General features: G+C 40.2%; 1 protein-coding gene across 2 annotated transcripts in view; it reads left to right on the plus strand.

Annotated features, from left to right (window-relative positions):
• The window catches only part of DENND2C (DENN domain containing 2C), an 84,606-nt gene that overhangs the window by 50,348 nt on the left and 10,790 nt on the right, over positions 1–23,468 (plus strand). For both annotated transcript variants that reach the window (XM_027866783.1, XM_027866784.1), the window contains exons 4-12: positions 388–500; positions 1,027–1,197; positions 6,422–6,518; positions 11,053–11,097; positions 13,710–13,897; positions 15,320–15,429; positions 16,405–16,474; positions 16,941–17,018; positions 19,447–19,587. In XM_027866783.1, coding sequence (XP_027722584.1) covers positions 388–500; positions 1,027–1,197; positions 6,422–6,518; positions 11,053–11,097; positions 13,710–13,897; positions 15,320–15,429; positions 16,405–16,474; positions 16,941–17,018; positions 19,447–19,587 — 1,013 coding nt within the window. The remainder of the gene's footprint in view (positions 1–387; positions 501–1,026; positions 1,198–6,421; positions 6,519–11,052; positions 11,098–13,709; positions 13,898–15,319; positions 15,430–16,404; positions 16,475–16,940; positions 17,019–19,446; positions 19,588–23,468) is intronic.

A 23,468-nucleotide genomic window follows, 5' to 3' on the forward strand; every position in this document is an offset into this window, starting at 1 on the left:
ACACACATGTGTATATGTATAATGTTGCTTATATGTGTAAGCAACCTCACTCAACCCTATAAGCTGCAAAGGAGTGAACACCTGTGGACAAAGGGTATGCCAATAAATGTTACAACCAGCTCGTGAAGCTGGTTGCCATTTCTACTACTAGCTTTCAAAGCTGGTTCTTAAATATTTACCAGTATACCCTTATCTGTAAGTGTTCCTTCCTGGGTAACTTGTAGGGTTGAGTGGGATTGCTTGGATTATAAACCCAGATCCCTTCAGCAGGATAGAATAAGAGATCTTTGCATACATCCAGTGGATTGATACCGCCTTTGCTAGCTGTGGTGACTCTGCTTTCTTTTAACTACTATTTTCTGTAATTTTTTGCATGTTTTTTTCAAGATCCTGCCAAAGAGAATCCATATGAGGATATCAAAGTAACACCTATACCTTTGTGGAGGGCTCCTTCAACATGGAAGTTGCCACCCTCTAAAAATATGTTTAAGCCACCCAAGGTATGTGACAACATTTGGTTGGATTGACTACTAGTAAGAAACATTAGAGCCATCTCTTTATTATTATTATTATTATTATTATTATTTTTTTGGTTGAGGCAATGGGGCTTAAGTGACTTGCCCAGGGTCACATGGCTAGTAATCACCATGTGTCTGAGGTCAAATTTGAACTCAGGTCCTCCTGACTCCAAGGCCAGAGCTCTATGCACTGCACCATCTAGCTGCCCTAGAGCCATCTCTTTAATCCAAACAAAAGGATTAGAAGAGTCTTCATCAATATGTATGACCATGAGACCTGGTTCTTTGGAAATATACTTAAATTGCTGTAGGAGGGATCTCAATTAGAAGTGAGGGAGACTTCCTAAGAGTTACAAAACACTATGATTCTTTTGACCAAGAAAGACTGGAATTGTTGCTTTGGAAAATTTTAAAGAGGACTGGATAACATTTTATGGAATCCTTTAGGCATATGGAGGATACTCAAATTTTATGCCCTTTGCCAGTGAACTTTCTTCCCTTTCTTTAGCTTCCTCCAAAACCTCCATTCCTCTATCGTAAGACTATGGAGCTGAAGAATTCACAAGCTTATTTACATTCAAAGCGCACGAAAGACACGACTCTGCCTGTCACTTTAACAGAGTGGAAAGTATTTCGAGCTGGAGAAGTTGCAAACAGGAAAAGAAAAAACCTCCCAAGGGTAAGGAGGATTCTAATACCTTCCTTCTTCTTGAACACTTCAGCATTGTTCTATGAAAGAGCAAAATTAAACACACTTTACTCTGAAAATGAAGAGTGGGTTAGAGCTGACCTCCTGAAGCCAAGGCTGGAGATTCCAGTCAAATAAGTGGCTTTTGGCCAAGCTGCAAATTTATGTATTTGGCAGATCTGGATTATTTTCGATGATTTAAATCTCAGATTTTCCTTCTAATTACCTCAGTTTATATAAAAATCAGAGGCCTTTCCAAAGTCTCATATCTCAAGTTTGGAGTCTCACATATTAGAAACATATCAATCTGCCTTTATTTAGCTCCTGTGCTGTTAGTTTCTTTTGCTATCCCTCAAGTGAGGATGGCTTTTTACGCCTTTAATCAATATAGCTACAACAATGCACATTTCACTTAGAGGAAAGGAAGGCAGAGTTTGGTTTGTTTGTTTTTTTAAAGTTTATTCTTTTGGAGCTGGTGATAACTGGACAAGGTTGGGCTAGAGAAAATGTTTTCTTCTTAAAGGAGGAAGGTTGGTGAATGGTGGCTGTTAAGTCTTTTAGACTAGCCTTGCTGGTATCTTAAATACTGGCACTAGGCATATCAGTGATAAGGCCCAAGCTCCCAGCGGCCCTCTTAAAAGAAAGGCTAACAAGGTAGAGGTTACCAATGGGACAAATATTTTTATATAGGAAGTGATAGGAAGTCATTCTATTTTATAAACACTTTGAATTTCTAAATGCTTTTGAAATTTGTAATTAAAGCTTTTGTTATACAGCCATGTAGTGCCTCAGAATTCCAATCACTTTAATACTTGCTTGTTTTCTTAATTCTCTGTGAGCTAATTCTAGTTCAGGAGTTCTTAACTTGGGGTCCATGGACCTCTAAAGGGTCTGTGGATCAATTTCAGGTGGTCTGTGAACTTGGATGAAAAAAAAATTAGATCTTCATTTCCATTAACCTCTAATTGAAATGAAATACTTCCTTCAATGATCAAAAAACATGATTTTGAGGAGGGATCTGTGAGTGACCTAAAAAAACTAAAATATCCCTGACTTTTCTAGAAAGTCATTTAGCACATTCATCTATGTTGCTGACTTTAATGTTCAAAAAAAAAATAACAGCTGTTTCTTGGCTCAGTGACCCAAGATTGGCTCAGTGGGAATGATCTTGTTTCCTAATTGCCGTAATTCTTCTGATGTTTCCTGCCACTCCCTCCTTAGTCTGTGAAAGAGTTAAGGACACACTGGGTTCAGAGAATCCCAAAGAATTGGGAAGGGGTTTGGGTCTTTTTTTTTTTTTTTAGTAAATATTCTCTTGAGCTCTTCACCCTTGTTTAAGTGTTGAGAAATATTTGTAAATTGAGGGCTTTAATAAGAGTGCCAGGAACCCTACAAGCATCTTTGCCTGTTGCGTTCACCATGCTGAGATAACAAAGTGGCCTCATACGCAACCCAGAGGCACCAACCATGTGTTCACCAGATGAAGAATAGAAATCCTCACGTATGAAAGCGTTTCAGCTTCACCTTGTTGGCTTGTAGAATTTAGAGAGAATTCCTAGTCCTATTAGGTTCTTATGCTCTTCTACACTGCTCCCAGTTGACCCCCTAATAAGTAAAAATAATTAAGACAGTGACATTTATATTGTGCTTTAAAGTTAACTACTCACAGTTACCAAGTTTCACTCTGCCTGGAAAGGAATAGGCTCATTCTTTCCTTTGGCCTAACCAGAAAACTTTCTTGAAAAGGTAGGAATGAAAAAAATGGTGACAAATGTGTTCACAGGTTGGCAAGAGTGGATGGTTAATAGTCCTACCTGAAGCCCTGCCTGGAGACTGAATCCTTTCAAGAAGCTCCATGTGTAATAGAGATTTTGACTTTGGAGCGTTCTTAGGAACAGCATTCCACAAGAATAGCATTTGGTGTGTTGACTGGAGCCTTCCCTGGAAGAGAAACTGGCCTCATAGTTTGAAAATAACTGATCTAGTCCATATGCCTCTTCCCCACCCTTCCTTTCTCTTCCTTGCTGTGGATCGGAGGGCGGCCTGGATGGAATTATTTGCTGCAATAAATTTCCTAGTGCTTTGTAGTGTTTATTAGTTCAAGCATGTAGAGCAATATGGTTTCCATCATATCTTAGGGAGAATATTCTAACAAGCACATTCTCCTTTCATAAAGGTGGGCAGGGGTTCCTCTTCCCAGCTTTTTAACCTGAATTTTAATTTTTATTATCTAATTTCCTCTTTTTTACTTTGGTACAAAAATAAAGTAGCTCTTCTCCCTCAAATGCTTGTAAATAATCATTATGCTTCTTTTATTCTTCTTTTTTTAACCCTGTACCAGCAGGCCTTGTTCTTTAGACATTATTTATCCAAGATAGGAATGTTCATTATTATTACTATTATTATTAATTCACACTTAACACCTTAACAGCCTTTGATGACTTCCATGTTGGTCTTTCAGCTTTTTAAATATGTTTTTCTTTCTAAGTCCTTTATGAGGCTTGAGAGTGTGATCAAATAATAGGGTGATAGGTACAGGACTTGAAGTCAAGAGGGATGTGGGTTTTAACCCTGACTCCTATAATCCCTAGTTGTGTGACCAGGAGCAAGTCTCTTTGTTTCTAGGAGCCTCGGTTTCCTCATTTGTAAAATGGGGATAAATAATACTTGTGCTGTGTATGTATGGTGTTTTGTGAGCAAAGGTTTTGTGACTATTCAAGAGCCCTGTAAATGTGAACTACTCGTGTTACTCTTAAGGTTTTCAAGCGGAGGTTCTTAAGACTTTTTTTGTTTTGATGGTCTGATGCAACCTCTGGACCGCTTATCAGAAGAATGTTTTTTTTTTGATGAATAATACAAAATACAGAGGATTTTTACAAAGGAAACCAATTATATTGAAATACAGTTGTCAAAATAGACATTTTTAAAGTACACTGATCCCAAGTGAAGAACGCCCATTTTAGACTGATCTGCACAGATCCCTGTGAAGCATGGAGTACAAGTATTATTTTCCCCATTTTTCAGATAAGAAAACAAGTTCTAGATCACATGGCTAGTAAGTGGCAAAGTCAGGATTTGAACCCAGGTCTTCTGACTCCAGCCGAGTGCCCTTTCTACTATACTACCTGTTTTTTCGATGAATTTACTATTTGGTGGTGGTGGTGGTAGCTGTTTTTATAGTGAGGTTTAAGAACAGCAACTTTTTGCTTTTACTGTGAATATCCACTAAAATAAAAATTTTAGAAAATCAGACTAATCCAAAAATGTGGGAACATTATGCGTATTGGAAGCGTAAGCTATTTTCTTTTTCTGAAATGATTCAACAGCTTTCCAATTGCCAAGATTGCTACAGAAACATGAAAAATACCCCAAAAAAGCCAACTAGCATATTTCTCAAGCAATTTTGAGGCTGAACTTTTACTTAATGCTCTCAATAGCACAAATTCTTAGTATTAAATATATCAAATATGGATTTATAATGTCAGTCAGTAAACATTTACTAAGTGCCTGCTATGGGCCAAACACTGTACTTAGCACTGGGGATACAAAAAGAGGCAGAAGACAGCCCCTACCCTCAAGGATCTCATAATCTAATCTATAATGAAGAATAAAAGAACATTTGATTAATGAGGAACTTTTAAAAAATAAATTTCTCTTATAAAGGTGTCAATTAGTTGTCTCTGCTTCCTTCTTCCTTCTCCCCCATCCTGCTCCTCCTCAGCAAACTTCACACCCCTTTTCCAACTCCTCCCAAAAGCTTAGAAAGAATTTAACTGGGCCAGGTCCCTAATTCTAAGACACGCCCAGATAATGCGGAGAAGCAGTTAGGCAAGAGTTTTGACAATGAATGGGCAGGGCTGCATTCTCTTGAGATTGATTAAAATAATAAATGAAGCATGAGTCCCGTGCCAGGGTACTCAAGCTGTGGCAAGATGGCTGTCCAGTATGGTGTAAGAACATTTGTGTTTCAGGTAAGGGTTAGACTGGATGACTCCTAAGTTTGCTTTGGAATCTTAAGATTCTATAATTCTAATGAAAACAACACAATATGTTCATGGAATCCCAGACTTTAGATGTGTCCTCAGAAGGCATCTAGTCCAGTGTGGCACCTGCTATATGCCTGCTATCAGAGCCATAATTAGCATGGGATGAATGGGGCTGTGTCCCAGGACACTGATGGGGGCGGGGGAGGGGGAGGGGATGGGAGAAATATGCTTCCTCCCCTTGGCAGACAATTTCTTCACATCTTGCCCTGTGATTCTCCAGAGGCAAGGGGCACGGCTAGCCCTGTGGACATAGGTGGGGACAGGTTACCTCCTTCCAGCACAACTATAGGTGGGGCATAAGTGGGGTTCAGGCTACCTTCAGTGGGACTGTGCCCACATCATTTTGCCTTCTCTCTCCTACCCATCATCCCACTTTCCCCTTGCCTTGGACAACTGAATATGCACCAGAGGAGGCTTGGCTAGCTACAGCTTTGCCTTCACTCTATTTCCAGCTGATGGGAAACTTGGTAGAAAGTATCTCCCATGACAGGGAACTCACCAACTTTTGAGGCAGCCCTTAAGAAGCAAAATAAAAAATGCATCTTAGACTCTTCTTATTCTTCAGGAAAGAGCATTGGATGAAGGCCTTTTGTATTCATGATGGTGTTGGATATATCTGTAAATAGCCTCGTAATGTTTCTTAGACAAAAGGGGTAGAGAGTTCAGTTTGGCAAGCAATGACAACGTATGATTATGCTCTTCTTTGCACAGTATTGGTGGGAACAGAAATAACTGAGCCCCACCCTGCCTGCCAAGTAAATGAATGTTTCACTTCCTACTTGGGGCAAGAGGAAACTTGAGTTCCATGATAGTAAAGCCCACTTCAGATGTAGCTGCACTAACCAGATTCACTGACATGCTGGGACATGGGATCCTGGAAGGGCCTCCAAGGGACCTCTCCTGGAAACAAGCTCCCTCTCCTCTACTTTCATTGCCCGAATGAGATCAGCACTCCAAACTACAGTTAATCACTGTCAGTTAAAATGGCATCCCTATCATGGGACAGTTAACCAAAGGGCATAACTTTAGTTTTTATTTAAAGAGTTTAAAAACCTCCCACCCCTAGAACAAGAGAATCGCCTTTGAGAGCAAGATACTCCAACAAAGCTCAGGGTTTTGGTGCCTGTGGCTGCTACTTATAACCTATACTTTTCTGTTTGGGATTTCAGCTTGTGTTGAAAATACAGGATATTTTTGATTCCAAGAGAGGAAAGAAGAGAGTAAAATTGCATCCTTGCACAGGGAAGGAAACACCCCCTGCCAAAGGTAGGAAGAGTTTTTTGTCTCAGCTTCTCACAGCCTCCTGAATGGGAGAGGGAACATGGTAAAACAAAGCATGCCGTTTACCATGTGAAGAAACTTCAGCTCCAAAGTAATAAAAAGTGGTTTTCCTTTGGAGCTTGGGGAATCGGGCTGTGGACATGGAGCCTTCCAGTTTACAGGGTAGAGGTCCTGGTCAGTGTGGTCAGGGTCTAACTTAGGCGGTAGAGGACAAATGAACACAAGTTAGTGTATATCTGAGGAATAATGCTTGGCGCCAGGGTGGGGAACCTGCAGCCTCGAGGCCACATATGGCCCGCTAGGACCTCAAGTGTGGCCAAACTTCACAGGAAGTTTGGATTCAGTCAAAGGACCGTACTTGAGGACCTAGAGGGCCGTATGTGACCTCCAGGCCCCAGGTTCCCCACTCCTGCAGTGTGTGGTTATTTAATAAACTCCATTGCCCTACGTTCTTAAGAGGCCTAAGATGGAAACTCCACTGGTTTAGCAGCCCTAAGGAAATAGTCTGAGGACATTATGCTCAATACCTAAGTGAACTCTAACATTTTAGTTATTAAAAGTGCTGTCAATAATGAGAGATCATCTTGTCCACCCTCCTGCCCTCATAAAAGATGACATCTGAATCACTGAAGTTGAATGAAAATTAATAGTATATTTGAAGACCACCAAAGAATGAAGTTCTTCCCACCCCTGATTTCCCTTGAAAACTCACTTTAATGTTTAACTCTCTATTTTAAAACAGCTTCTTTAACTTGCAGGACTGAGAATGGACATTTTTGGTTGTTTCCTCTTACTCTGCCCTCGGTGGAGCTAGACAGATGAGATGGCTTCTTCCCACAGTTCTTTCCAAGGTCTTCAAAGCCCTTTTAAATTGTAAAGTCAGAAACTGGACAAAAGCTTTTAGTTCAGGTCTCATCAATGCTGACTGACAATGGCATTTATATAGTAATTTAAGGTCTGCCAAGCACTTTCCTAGCTAGCTCATCTGATCCTCACAACAGCCCTAAGAAGCAGGCGCTACTGTTATCATCCCCATCTCACAGATGAAGAAACTTAAGTATGAGAGAAGTCAATTGACTTGCCTAGGGTCATACAGCCAGTATCTGAGGCAGGATTTGAATTCAGGTCTGTCCTAACTCTAAGTTCAGTGCTCTATCCACTGTACCACTTTGTTTCCTTATAGATAGCATATGGTATCTAGTTCATAGATACCATACTCATAATCTAGTACTTAATCTTGTCTTATATTGCTTGATACACTTTCCTGTATTCATCTTGTTTCCTCAGTTAGGAAGCTCCCCATAGTCTCAGTTCTAATCTCCTAGAGAACAAGAACCATGTCATACTACCGTGTCTCTCACGGCATCTCATGAGGTTCTGAACTTATAATGAGGATGAGGGGTAGAGAGAAGATAAGCATTTATTAAGCACCCTACTATGTGCCAGGCACTGTGCACGAGCTTTACAAATATCATCTCATTTGATCCTCACAATAACCCTATAAGGTATTAGGATCCTCATTTTACAGTTGAATAAATTGAGGCAGACAGAGATAAAGTGACATGCCCAAGGTCCCACAACTAGTAAGTGTCTGAGGCTGGATTTGAATTCAGATCTTCCTGATTCTAGCCTGGCACTATTCCCTGTTTTGCCATCTAGCTGCCTCTGTTGTGGCTAGGAGTATTTGGCAAATACTGCTCAGTCAATTGATTATAATCCTACTGGGCATTCTTTGTATGATGTTTCTTCATAGTTGTCCTTAAAGTAAGCAGTGCATCGTCTACTTGGCTCTCTCAGGATTGGTTTTTTAATTTTTCTTCTCATATTCATCATAAAATCTAACAGTAGGGAGGGACCTCAGAGGTCACTTCTGATCCAGTTTTTGCCTGAAGCACGAATCCTGTTTACAACATCTGTGACAAGTGTATTATCAAGAATCCTGTGGTTTTTAATTCTATGCCTGAATTGTCCAACAGAGCTGGTAGCAAGACTTTTTTTTTTTATTCCTGCATTTTCTCCCAGAACTGTGAGCTTGACTCCCCTGTGGACATCCACTGCTTCTACATGTCTTATGACATCATGTCATTTTTTAAAACTTTGCCCATAGTGTAGCTTGGCAGATTACACTCTCAAAATTCCCTTTGAAAACAAGAATAGTTTATTAAGGAAACAATTCAATTAGACGTTGGGAAATTTAAGTTTAAAAGTAGATATGCAGATCAATGCTCATCACCATGGGAGTTTGTTCAATCAGAATTACCCTGCCTGAAGAACTCTTCGTAGTGCTTTACGTGTAGTAGGTGTTTCACAAACATTAGATGAATTTGGGGATTTAGCTTTAACAACTTCTAACAGGAACTCTTACATATCACAGTCAGGCAGAGAAGATGCACACAGAAGGGAGATGAACTGGATTAAGATTTATGAGAGATGGAAGACCCACGGGGCTCAAGAATAGGTTAGGGACCAAAGTGAAGGCTGGAGCTTTGCAGGGAAAATAACTCCAAAAAGATTAGACAGGGACACCTTGAAGAGAGTCCCATAGGACTGTTTTCGCTGGGATGCTCCTGGAAAGGCAGAGAGTGGGAAGAGTTTAAGCATGGCTGAGTCATCCCCACTGATTCTGGAATGAGAACCAACACCTTGGATTAAAATCCCACCTGTGCGGTGCTTCCTACCTGTTTCTCTTTAGGCAAGTCAATTAACTTCCCTGGGCCTCAGTTTGCTAATCTTTAAAAGGAGAGGGTTAGATCCAGGGTGGGGAACCTGCGGCCTCCAGGCTCTCTAGGTCCTCAAGTGCAGCCCTCTGACTGAATCTTAACAAATGTTCTGTGAAGTTTGGGTTCAGTCAGAGGGCTGCACTTGAGGACCTAGAGGACCACATGTGGCCTCAAGGCCACAGGTTCCCCACCCCTGGCAGACAGTCTCCAAGACACCTTCCAGCTCTAATCCTGTGATCCTAAGCCAGCTAGCCCTCAGAAAGCATCAGAAATCTGAAAAAGAAAGACAAACACACACAAACACATGATTCCTTCTCCAAGACAAATTTAGAGCCCATCTTCTGGTAAAGAGAGAAAGCAAATGCTCCCTGAGATTCCTCCTAAGCCTGTAGTAAGAGGAATATACCACCACTTCCAGCCAGCCTCAAATTTCTCAATTTTTTTTTTTCAAAATCCAAGATACATAGCTATCATGGGCATTTTTTTTTTTTTTACCATGGGAAAAGCGAGTTGCATTAGAAGTGTTCTTTGTTCTATCATATCTCTTGCTGCTCCAGCTTGGCCTTGAAAATATTTCATTTCTACATAAGCAAGGTCATTAGCATGTACAAAAGATAATTAAAAATCAGTGGGAAGAAGAAAGGGATACCTTGGGGTGAGGATGAGGGGAGATACTTTGTGAACTGAAATATGCCTCTGGTCTGAGGATTCCATACTGATTTAGAATAGTTTTCATGAAAAGAGTTCTCTTCTCCTTTCTATTGCTCTTAGCCCTCCACCTGGAACCAATTCAAGTCATTAGATGAGCCTGGCAGTATCAGGATTATTATCATGGTTTCATGGGCATTCCAGGAAGTAGCATGCTAAGAAGTGTTCCTCCATCCTTCACTTAAACACCTCCAGGGATGAGAAACTCAACTCCTGGTTTGACGTCCTATGTTTGTGCCATTGATTAAACAACAAAAACAACAGCTAAAATCAAGACTTTATACTTGGTCCTCTTAAATTTCATCTTACAGATTTGGCATATTTTTCCCTTGTCCAGATTTGTTTTGGATCCAGATTCTGTGCTCCAGTGCATTTAACTGAATTGAATCACCAGAGCACGGTGGGGAATACAAAAGATAATGAATGGTCTTTGTCTTCACGGGGCTTACAGTTTATCTGGGGAATACAATGCCTGTTCACACCCAAAAACAAATACACAATAGAGTAAAACAAAGGAATTAAGAGTAAGGGAAAGATGTAGGCCCAGAGGAGGCTGAGCTTTCTTCTGGGAGGTGAAATATTTCTTTGTATCAATTCCTTGATAGTCTGCCCACACTTTCACTCTTTTTTGACATTTCCATTCATGTTTTAACTATGAATGCAGGTCTTTTTTTTTTTTAAAATAACTAGATTTCATCCTACCTTTCCTATATCTTTTGTACATAGCAGAGGGCAAAAAAGGCCCATTCTCAGCTAGACTTACATTTCTAGAATTGATCTGGAACTGAACTTTTTCCTAGGATTGAGCAGTGGGAAGTAGGCGAGATTAGTCTGTGATTTCTTTTCTTAGCCTTTGTTTCCTTACTGTTGAATACTGGAAGGCAAGGGGGATGACAGCTGGAGATGGTGAGAAGAGAGACTGTGTGTAGTTCTGCCATGTATATCTGTGGCTGCTTACAGGGGGTCTCAAAGTCTTATGAAACTTCCCACTGGTCAGTTACCCTAGATAAGAGAACCTCAGTTATTTCATACTCTTTCAACTTCCATCACAATGTACAGTATACAAATGAAAATCTTTTCTGTCCTTTCAGGTGAAGCCAGTGGGAACGAAAGTGATGCAGAATATCTGCCAAAGAGTGAGTGAGTCAATGGAGCTCTTTCCATTTTCATGATGAGCATGGTTAGAGGTGTAGAGTTGTGATTAAGCTGAATTTTATCAGATGGAGTTTCATGTTTTTGGTTATTCCCTTACCACTGATACCTGTTGATTCTAGGCAGCTCAACAGTGCATTGTCAGGATGTTTTTTATTTTTAAAAAATGTTCACGTAACAGAGAAAGATAGCCCAATATGACACTTGGGTTGGAATGGCCCATGGGGGTGGCACAGAGTACCTATGTATGTAGTCCTGTGCTGTAGTCTGCATCCAAAGAAGAGCAGGTGAATCATTATCTAAATTAGTTATTTATCAGTGAGGGCCCAAGTTTTTAGGCACCGGAATGCATATATTGAAGTCAATTAGTTCATAGTTCAGAAAGACTACATTTAGCCCCTTTTAATTTTCCATTGTGTGAAGTTATTTCCCATAGTTAGAACAATTAGGATGACTTATCTCACTGGTATGTTTATTCCAAGGACCTTGGGGGTGTACTACAACTTCATTTAATTTAATTTCAAATGGTTGCTTCAGGGCAAATTATTTTGTTTCTGTTTAACAGAATGGTAGCAAAAGATGTAGAGGTGGTCAGAAACAGGAACTGGGTATGAGACAGTCTCAGATATAGTACTCAAATCCCAGAATTTGATTTAATTCAACATGTATTAAGGATTTAGTGCATGATATGGACACGAGTATGTGCAAAGCTTTGTGCCAAGTGCTGGGAATCCAAATATGAAGAGAAACTACCCTTATCATTAATTTGCCATAGGGCAAATTAGATAAGTTCTACTATAAATTTTAAAGACCCGAAGTTTAGAAATCTAGTGTCGTGCTAGACATAAAATGGAGTGAAGCTTGTGGCAGGTTAAGAATACAAGCAAGCAAGAGAAAAGTCAAAGTATATAAATATCAGAGATCAGAGTAGGTCATGGATTTTTATTGAAGTACCTCTAACTCTCACTCTGCTGGCCCATGTTGCTTCAGGCAGTTTCATTTTGTAGCCTGGGTGAAGGTGAAACCCAGATTATCACCAGTTCAGTTTGGATGTGTTATAGTGACTAATTCAGTGTTGCTGGCGCATAGGAGCAGGCTCTGAATATCTAATTTGTTGGAAGTAGAACAGCCCTTTGGGATGAAAGTTTGCCTAGAGCACGGGATTTACTGAATACTGCTATGAAAGATATTTGGAACCAGTGGGGCTGTTCACTCCTTGAGGCATCTTGTATGAATTTCCATAGCGAAACTTCTGATCTGCAATGAAACTTAACTTGTGGAATGGAAGGAGAATGAACTGTAACTCAAAAAAAAAAAAAATGAGTCACAAGACATGTCTAGTCTTATTGGGTCAGAATTATGCACCGATTCCTGGGATGTTAGATTGTTATGTGGTATGTACTTTCATGATATAATTAGTTTAAAGATGTCTTTTTTCTTTCTCTATTTTTCCTTTTTGGTACACCCCAATTCATTGATGTAAGCGTGTGCTGAATTTTTTTTTAACAATGTGTGTCATGGAAAAAACAGGGAAAGGAAAAGGATTTCTTTGACGAGAAGATGCATTTTGTTTTGGAGTTATTAAAAGCTGACTCTGCAACTTTCAGGACTGTGCTTTTTAAAAATCAAGATACCATAAACCTAACAGTGGCTTCTGTCATTAACCGGATTTTCTTCAAAAACAAAAGCCTTTTTTTGGCATAGGTTTTACATTAGATTTGATGGCCTAGGTAGCAGAACAGAAACTTAAGAGGAAATTGATGCGCCATTAAAGAGATGCTAACATAAGAACCTCGATATCATATTTGTGTTTGCTAGTCCAAGTATAGGTTCCCACGGTGGGCCATACCACCCCCTGGAGGGGGCACTGGACCTATGGTGAGGGGAGTGGGGAGGGGGGCGGTAGTAGCCTCAGATGCTATTGGGAGCCATTGAATAAAAATAAGGGGGTGGTGGAAGCATAAAGAAAGAAGAGTAGAAAAGAAAATTTTGAAAAACCGTTTGTACGTGTTTCATCTGTTGTGTAACACAGAGTTGTAGTGATTACATTATTTTCCAAGTAAACAAACAAAATTCGAGTTATAACCAGTCAACAGCAAATGTTGGCAGTCAGGCATGCTATGTCGAAGTTGTGGAGAAGTTCAGCATGCATTGGCAGGAATATATGTGTGTAATGATTTGTTTACAATACAATACTATATGATTACATGATGCAAAATTGCATCATCAAAATTTCAATGCAGGAAAAAACCCACAAATTTATAATAAATTATTAAATTTAAGACGTGTCATTTTTAAAAAATTTATATTTTTGAAATGATGCAAATTTTTAAAATAAACCTGTTAAAGGATTAAAGAAAGGAGATTTCCAGAGGGATGCTGAGTAATTTTTTTTTAAAAAAGGGGACAACTTATATGGTAGGCCAAATAAATTTGGGAACCTGTGGTCTAAAGTATAATGTCTATTTAGTAAACATCAGTTAGTCACCATTCATTAGACACTCTTTGGGAAGACCCTTAAATTAAGTGTGATCTCAAGATGCTGGAAGCAAGGCTCCCTGAAAAGGAAAAATAACATTCTCTGATTTCGTCACAGATCGCCACAAGCGAATAGCACAGCTACAGCAGTCATCTAAGAGGAACCCTCACTATCAGACTCTGGAGCGGGACCTCATTGAGCTCCAGGAACAGCAGTTATTTGAACTCTTTGTTGTGGTGTCTCTGCACAAGAAACCACTGGAAATAACGTATACTCCTCAGGTCATACAGCAGTTCCCCAGCAAGGTACTTAAGGAAGGAGGTCTAGGGTCATTCCGCAGTTTTGTGTGTGTGCATGTACTTTTTTTTAAACTTTTATTTAATCTGTTTCTTTTTCATCACCAAACTTTACCTAAAAGTGGATTAGTGGGTTCAGAAGTGGACCAGGAAGTGACTTGGGTTCATTGGATGTCTTTAGGCAAGTAACTTGACCTCTCCCCTTATGTTTTAAGTTATACTTTAGGAGGAGGTAAAAGCTTTGAGGTGGAAAATGTTGAAGATGAGTAGGAGTCATTTTGCATAAATAAAGATGTTAGCTTCAAAAGACTTGTGATTTCATTAGTGTGAGCACTCCCTCCTGACTCAGAAAGGAACTCCTCTCTGTGCTTTAGGAGATGTCTTTATAAGTTTCTGTGACCACGAAACTTCCTAAGCTGGTGACCTGGTTGATGATGGGCCTTACTAATCTCAGCTAGGATGGTTATTAGGTGGACCCATACTTGAAGTTTTTCCATCTTGGTAGGATTTGGTAGAGCTTTCACTCTTAGGGAACATTCTTCAAGAACCCAGGGACCCCTCCATGTCACAGTGAGGCTTCAGAGTTGAAGTTTGGTGGAGGCTAAAATAGAAGACACAGCTAGAATATTTATTACTGAATCCTGGGATTCATCCTGACCCACAAAGGCATGTTTTTTTGATAAAATGGAATGAATGGGTAGACCATCTTTATTAGTTAGAAAGAGGCAATGGAATAATCAGGTTTCTTATCTACTTGTCATTGTAGCAGAACAAGCCAATCTAATGATTTTTAAAATGTTGATTTTTCTCAATTTAGGCTATTTTGTTAAATATAATGAAAAGACTCTTTTCATGCTAGATTTTACAGGAAACAACAAACCAGTAATTACATAGCAAAGATTATATGGTAGAAGCAATGATTATACATGGGTTTGACTCCCAAAATAGTTCTTCCCCCAAAATAATATTTTTTATCTGCCTGTCATAACATCTTTGATTATTGATCACTGACAGGAATTGACATAACTTCTGTTATCAGCATAATGGGAATGTGTTTATGTTCATTTTGGATCCCAATACTTCCTTTATCTCTTTCCTGAGTTAGTCTGTTTGACTAATAAGTAAAGAATCAACCTTTAGATAAGAAACAGATTATTTGCATCCATGTCTCTGATAGAGGATTATGGAATCCCCAAAAGTATCCTGTGCAAAGAGAGAATTCCTCATTTCTGGTATAACTTAATCAATACAGCTTATGTCATTACCAGCTATGACTTTCTTATTTTTGTCAAGCTATATTATATGCATAATCCCATTTATGAATACCAAAATGACTACATAGGCTTACTGTATCTCTATCACTGGGGCTGGCTGGGGCCCCCTTTTCAAAAGGTGTAGGGTTCTAATCACTAAAGATGTTGTCTTTTTCAGGCTGAACAATCCTTCAAGCAATCCAAAGACACCGAGGAGAGGCTCAAAGTCATCCCCAGCTTCTGTTTCCCGGATTCTAACGACTGGGTACCTACATCAGAACTGAAGAGGTGAGTGGACTCATGTACTTGGCTGACTGCTGTGGTTTAGAACAGTGGGAAGTGGAGCCAGAGTGCCTGAGAGGACCGGAATGGAGCTTGAGTGAATGCCATCGTTGATGAAGAAGGATGGAGTGGGAGGAAAGGAAGAAACAGAATTAGAACTTTCCCTCTGTGGGAGCTCAAAAAAAGAAAAGGAAAGAAAAGAAAAACACTGGAATATTTCAGTCTGTGAAGGGAAACACATTTGAGAAAGGCCTTAACAATTACTCCTCTGGTTGACCGAAAGCCAGGAATGCCCCCCAGTGGCAGGAAGGAGATTTGGGTTTTGGTCTGGTAACTGCAACAAAAGTGTTTCCACCTTGTTTTTCTCTCAGGCCTTTTGAAAGAAGCACAGCCCAGGTTGTTTATTCTGTAGAACTTTTAAGGGAGGCTCTAGTGCGAAGGGTGTGACCAGGTGGATCCCACCCAGCCTTTGTGGGAAAGAGAAAGTGTGATAGCAGTGTTTGTAGACTGCTCTGTCCTGCCTAGGTCTGTATAGCTCTCAGTATGTAGGTGTGGCCCCGATGCCTTTTTGAGTCTGGAAACCTTGATGTATGTGCAACACTAAATACCCGTATCCTATATATGATGGCCTGAGATGCTGTCCAAGTGGTTCAGCCCCATATTTATCCTCAAACTGAATGGCCTTGCTCTAATCTCCAGGTCATAGTGTTGGAACTGAACAGGGGCTTATAGGTCATCGGTCTATAGGCTATACCCCTCATTTTACAGATGAGTTAACTGAAGTGAAGTGATCGCCCAAGGCCACAAAGAGCCCAGATTTGAGGCCAAGTCTTCTGGCTCCAAATCAATCCATGTACATGGACACATACACATACACACACACACACACATATTCCCATTTCCCAGTCTCAACCCCATGTGTAGCTTTCAAACCCGCTTCAAGCTTGGTATCTGGTGCTCCATTGGTGACTTTCTTTACAGTGAAACTTTCTCCTTTGTGCTGACGGGCGAAGATGGGAGCCGGTGGTTTGGTTACTGCAAGAAGCTGTTGGTAAGTCTCAGACTGATGCTGCCGGAACAGTGATAAGTCGGATGGTCGCTATGGCTGAGGCAAGTCTTTCAGAAGTAAAATAATTTCTGGAGGGAGTGTGTCAGCCACACAGTGGTCTGTTTATGATATTGACACAGTGCTAGTATTAGGCAGTCATTGCAAGATAGAGGCTGGAGGAGAATAATTTGTAGTAATACATAAAAAAAAAACGAGTTACTGACATAGTTGCTTAATTCCATCATAGACATATCTAGGAGTAAAGCGTACCATACAAAGCAGCTCTGAGCCACTCACTCACCGGTCACCCCAGCTCTCTCTGCACGGCAACCCTGACAATATAGGGAATGTATCCTACTGGAATCTCCCAGAATTTTGCTGTATTAAGGGACAGGGCTTTGGCTCCAGCTTGGTCCTCATAGGGTACTTAAAGGGACATCGTGTTCTGCATTGTTTTCTTCTATTTCAGCCAGAAGGCAAAGGGAAGAGACTGCCTGAGGTGTACTGTATGGTTAGTCGGTTGGGCTGCTTCAACCTCTTTTCAAAGGTGAGTGAAATCTGTGTATTGTCTGGACGGTTATTCTCTCTGAGTTCTAAAGATTCTATTTTTTGTTTCTTAGGAATTTTCTATTTAGTGTGAATGGGCATAGAATTAAATGTTACTTTACAGTAGGGGTAAATAATCAGTCATCACCTAACTAGCATTTATTAAGCATTTACTATATGCCAGGCACTGTGCTAAGCAATAACCAGTAGATTTTGAACCACTGACCTGGTAAGATCTCCACCTTCTATGACCTGGTTGAATTTCCAGTCAAGGAGAAAGTGTGGTCAGTAGAGATACTTGACCCCTTCCTTCCCTCCCACCAGACTGCTTTGAACCACTGTGTGTGTATGTATGTATGTATATATATATATGTATATGTATATGTTTATATGTGTGTGTATGACTGTATGACCCAGGGCAAGTCACTTAATCCTATTTGCCTCAGTTCTTCATCTGTAAAATGAGCTTGGAGAAGGAAATGACAAACCAGTCCTGTCTCCTTGCCAAGAGAATCCCAAATGGGCTCATAAAGAGTTAAACACAACTGAAACAACTGAACAATCACAAAAGGACTTGATATTTGTTCCTATTAAATTTTAGCACAGCATAGTGGGTAGAGAATAGGTCTTCAGATCAGACCTGGGTTCAAGCCTCACCTCTGACACATTACTGGCTCTGTGTCATTGGACAAGACATTTTACTTGTCAGTGCTCAGAGGCAACTCTCTAAGACTATAACATTTCAGAACACCACCCCCTCCACATCTACCTAGTCATCTCAGTGCTTCAAGGAAAAGAAAGTAGCTACTCCTTACAAAAAGATTACATACCCTTGCTGTAAAGGATGCATGTGGTCCTAGCTAAGTGACACTGGGCAAGTTACTTAACTTCTGTTTGCCTCAGTTTCCTCATCTGTAAAATGGAGATAAAGAATAACATCTACTTCCCTTGGGCTGTTTGTGAGGATAAAATGGAAAAATATTTATAAAGCACTTTGCAAACCTTAAAGCACTCCATTCATGCTAGCTATTATTATTAGGTTTTGCTGTTGTCATTGACTAAGATTCAGGAGACCTGGACTGAAGTCCTGATTCTAATAATTATTATCTTTGTGACCATAGGCAAGTCATTTTAAACTCTCTGAGCCTTAGTTCCACTATCTATAAAACAGGGATGAAACTTATATTCCCTATTTCACAGTGTTGTGAAGAAAGTGCTTTGTAAACCTCAAAACCCTACATAAATTTGAACTATTTTTAATGTTGTTACTGTTACTAATATTATTCTAGTGCAGTATAGGCCCCAGGGCTCATGCTCCCAAAACTCCCTGGCAGGCTGAATCCCCAGGATGTGGCGGGTTCTTCTACCTCAATGTTCCAGGGAAAACCTTGAGGAATTGTGAAGTGATTTTTCTCGTGTTATTCCTATGAGCCTCCACTGGTGTGTATCCCCCATTGATTATCAATTAATGTCAATTGGCCATCCAGACTTATTTGGCTTTTTAAAATAGGTATTTACTAAGGTTGTGTAGAAAAAAACATATGGTGCACCAACCATCTCCCTAAACCAGGGCATGCTTTCCCACAGGTACATAAAGCAGGGAAGGTGGCCTCATGCTTAGACAGCATATGTAGCAAAGGGGTAACTGATAGCTGTTAGTTGCTAGAAGTCATTTTCTCCCTTTTGTGAGGTCTTGCATCTAAATTTGCCTTGGCTCCTTATGCAGATATTACCATCATCTGTTCCAGAGACACTGCTGGCATGCCCATGAGAAGTCCAAACAAAATTTTCCCACCTTTCAAAGTTTACAATATCATATTCTGGTCAAGGCAGGGGAGGAGAAAAGGGCTGTGCCCTTCCTCCTCCCCCAAGCAATTATTGGTCAGAACTTGGCTGAAATTTTTTCTACTGGAATGCTTCGACACTCAAATGCCCAGGTGTGAAGCTGGCTTCTTCTTTATCCATAACCCACATAGTATGATTGGGTCTCTTCAGCCAATCCTAATACACTTCTTTTGTAGTGTCATTTCATTTCATCAAATGCCTTTCATTCCTTCCATATTGATTAAGGACATTTTGAAAATCAAATACCTTTGACTTATTGATTCAATACATATATTTGCAGTTGATTAAGGTAGTTACTTTAAGTGAAGTAAGGTGATTGGTTGAATCAACCCCCATCCTTCCACTAGAATGATAAAGATAAATGTGTTTCTGTTCCGAGGGGGTTACTGGAATATAATACTTTGGAGATATGTGGTTGGCTGGGGAGCTTATTTGTGGTATTTATGATTTCAGATTAGGGGCTGAGTAATGTGAACACAGAGTGGCTGGCAATTCTGGGATCTTTTTCACACATGGGTCCATTATGGAAAAGGACAGTTAACTCTGAGGGGACAGCAATTTAGTGATTTTTTTTTTTTCTACAGATTCTGGATGAGGTGGAAAAGAGGCGAGAGATGTCTCCAGCACTTGTATATCCTTTCATGAGGAGTGTCATGGAAGCACCTTTCCCTGCTCCTGGACGTACTATCACTGTCAAGAGCTACCTCCCAGGAGCTGGAGATGGGGTAAGTTGGTGGCTCCTGGAGGGGTCTGATAACTCTATAAAGTAGTCAAATCAATAACCATTTATTAAGTACCTACTATGTGCCAGCATGAATGCTAAGTGGTGTAGATACAAAGAAAGGGAAGAAAATCTTCTCTGCTTTCAAGGGGGAGAATTGCAGTGTATTGGGGGAGATAACATGCATCTAGCTATGTATAAATTATATATGCAAAATAAAGATAATCAGGGTGAAGGCACTAACATTATAGAGGACTAGGAAGGGCTTCTCAAAGAAAGTGGGATTTTAGATGAGGAGAGATAGTTCCAGGCATGGGGGGTAGCCAGTGAAAATACCTGGCATCAGGAGATAAGAACGTCCACTGCAAGAAACAGCAAGGAAGCCTGTGTCACTGGATCATAGAGGACACGGAGAGAAGTAAGGTGTAAGAAGACTGGAAAGGTAGAAAGGGGCCAGGTTAGGGAGGGTTTTAGAAGCCAAACAGGATTCTATGTTTGATCCTGCAGGCAATAAGGAAAGACTGGCATATATTGAACAGGGGAGTAATATGGTCAGACCTGTGCTTTAGGAAGATCACTTTGACAGCTAAGTGGAGGATGGACTGGAGAGGAGAGTAAGTTGAGGCCAGGAAACCAACCAGAAGTCTACTGCAATAGTCCAGGTGTGAGGTGATAAGGGCCTACAACCAGGATGGTGGCAGTGTCAGAGGAGGAAAGGGAGCCTATACAAAAGATGTTACAAAGGTAGAATGCTGGATCTTAGCAACAGATGGGCCATGGGATTTGAGAGTGATGAGTAGAGGATGATGCCTAGGTTGTGCAGCTGGGAGGATGGTGGTGCCCTTCACAGTAATAGGGACGTTAGGAAGAAGGGGAGGAAAGATAAATGAATGAATGAAGCATTTATCAAGGGCTTTCCACGTACAAAGCACTGTACTAAGCACTGGGGATACAAATAGAAAAATAGGTTAGTCCCTCTTTCAAGGAGCTCACATTCCAATGGGGGAGACAGCACATGTGGAAGGTTTCAGCTCTCTGTTGGATGGAAAAGCCCTATGATCTGAACGGTGCTGCAGCAAAGCAGGTGTTAATGCTTCTTCTTTAATGTAATTTCCAATAATAAAATGGTATTTTCTAATGTAATAAAAAACAATGAGTTCAGGTCCCCTCAGGATGGCACATATGTAGAACATGATCTAGCAGCTGTGAGCAATGGATGCCGTTGCAGAGGGTTTCACCAACCTGCAAACTCTCTCTCCGACTTCAAGAACTTTTTCATGATTACAGCCTTTGTCTCAGAATGGTCTAGGGCCAGGGGTGGGGAACCTGTGGCCTCGAGGCCACATGTGGCCCTCTAGGTCCTCAAGTGTTGCCATTTGACTGAATCCAAACTTCACAGAACAAATCGACTTTAATAAAAGGATTTGTTCTGTAAAACTTGGACTCAGTCAAAAGACTGCACTCGAGGACCTAGAAGGCCACATATGGCCTTGAGGGCATAGGTCCCCCACCACTGGACTTCAAAGAATCTAGACTGACTAAATCAGGTAGCAGCTATAGTAGCTGATTTGAAGATGGCCAAGTCTTTTTATCAGAATTATGCTAGGGGTCTAGTTTAGCACAATGGCCCCTCTTCCTGCAATGGCAGTATCTCTCTTGTTTTTGTGGAACTTGGAAATTCTAAGCTGGGACTACTGTGTTCACTGGGAAATGAACATCCAGTTGGAGGCTTTCTGCAGAAAAATAAGGCTGGAAGAATGCATCCTATCTGCATTGAGATAAATGGTATAGAAAGAGCTCTGACTGATTGGAAGAAAAAGAAGTTCTGTAGTCTAAGTGACAAATAGGAGCACAAGTCAGTCATTTTTCTCCATCCTAAAGCCTGTGCTAGAGCCTTGTGGAACTCAAAAAAGCTTGACTTAAAATTTTGAGAAATTTATGAGAAAGAATCCCTTGTGGAATGGTATTTGATCTTTGTTCAAAGGCACTAGTTTCCTTGTCTTAAAATTTCAAACATCAAACTAAGTGACAGCTGATGAAATAACAAAAATATATTGTTTATTTTTACTTTTCCCTGATATTTGGGAAAACTGTCATTCAGATCTTTAAGACAATGGTAAAATTATAGAAATAAAATTATATTTGGAAAAGAAGAAAGAGAATGAGTTTCATCTTGGACATGTTGAGTTGACAGTTTGAGTGAGATATCTAAAAGACAGCTGAAAATGTGAAACTAGAGGTCGGGAGGGATTAGAATTGGATAAACAGATGTGAGAAGGGGTGGAGGGTAGAAAATAAGAATTACAAAGCACTTACTATGTGCTAGGTACTTTACAAATATTATCTTACTTGATCCTCACAATAACCTTGTGAGTTAAGGGCTATCATTATCCCCATTTTACAGTTGAGGAAACTGAGGCAAACAGAGGTTAAATAACTTGTCCAAGGTCACACAACTAGTAAGTGTCTGAGGTCAAATTTGAACTCAAGTCTTCCTGACTCAAGGCCCAGCACTTTATCTATTGGGCTTCCTAGTTGTATCATATGAACAGAAAGTCATCTGAATAGAGATGAGATGATTATTGTATTTATGGCAGCTGATTACCAAGGGATACAGTATAGAAGGAGGAGAAAAGACAGCCCAAGAGAGAGCGTAGGTGGGGTGAATCCTCATAATTTTTTTTTTTGCCAATAAGGAGAATTTCTAGGTGTAGCAAGTCACAGATGTTCTCTCTCCCCATTCTAACAAAGTATAGAAACTATAGGTTACTCCCACAGACTACTGAACAAATTCAATTCAATAAATTTGTATTAAGCATTCACTATGTACAAGGCACCATTAGGTGATAGGAATATAAAGACAAAAACAGAAACGATCCTTGTCATTGAAGAGCTTGCATTCTACTGATGAATAAAAAAATTCAAGCATAAGTATACAATAATTTGAGGAGAATTAAAAACTAAGGGATATTTATTTATTAAGGGGAGAAGGGAAGGAAAGAAGTATTTATATAGTTCCTACTATGTGCCAGACACCGTGTTAAGCATTTTTTACAGATATTATCTCATTTGATCCTTACAACAACCCTGAGAGGTAGGTGCTGTTATTATCCCCATTTTGCAGATGAAGAAACTGAGGCCAAAAGGCTAAGTGATTTGCCCAGCATCACACAACTACTAAGTGTCTAAGGCCACCTTTCAGCTAAGGTCTTCTTTACTCCAGGCCCAGCACTCTCTGCACTATGGCGCCACTTAGTGTTTTGCATGTGAAATAGCATCAAGTTAAGTATTGAAGGAAGCTAAAGATGTGGGAATAAGGAAACAGTGCATTCTAGGCATGGGGGAAAGCTTGAGCAAAGTCATGGAAACCGGTGACGGAAGCCACTGTTGACCACTTTAGCTGGGATATAGATTTCATGAAGGGGAGCAATGTGAAATAAGTCAGGAAAAATAGGTTAGAGCCAAATCATGAAGGGCTTAAATGCCAAATTAAAAAGTTTCTATTTTCTTTCTTTCTATTTCTGTTTATTATTTCTGTTTCTTTATTTTTTTTTTTGGCGAGGCAGTTGGGGTTAAGTGACTTGCTCAGAGTCACATAGCATTACTGTTTATTTCTTAAAGGCCATAGGGAGCTACTGAAGATTTCTGAGCAGGCAATTAGTGAGATCAGATCTATGCTTTATTTAAAAACTACATTGAGATGTGGAAGACGAATTGGAGAGAGTAGAAACTCAAAGTAAAGAGAACAATTAGATGGTAATTAGAATATTCCAGGTGAGAGACAATGAGGACCTGAACTAGAGCGGTGGCCATTTGAGTTTTGAGATATCTGCAAAAGATATTGCAGCAGTAGAATATATGAGAAGGAAGAAGAGACAAGGGTAT

Source organism: Vombatus ursinus, unplaced genomic scaffold (genome assembly GCF_900497805.2).
Source record: "Vombatus ursinus unplaced genomic scaffold, bare-nosed wombat genome assembly UNPS02014782.1, whole genome shotgun sequence".
In the NCBI taxonomy this organism is placed as follows: Eukaryota; Metazoa; Chordata; class Mammalia; order Diprotodontia; family Vombatidae; genus Vombatus; species Vombatus ursinus.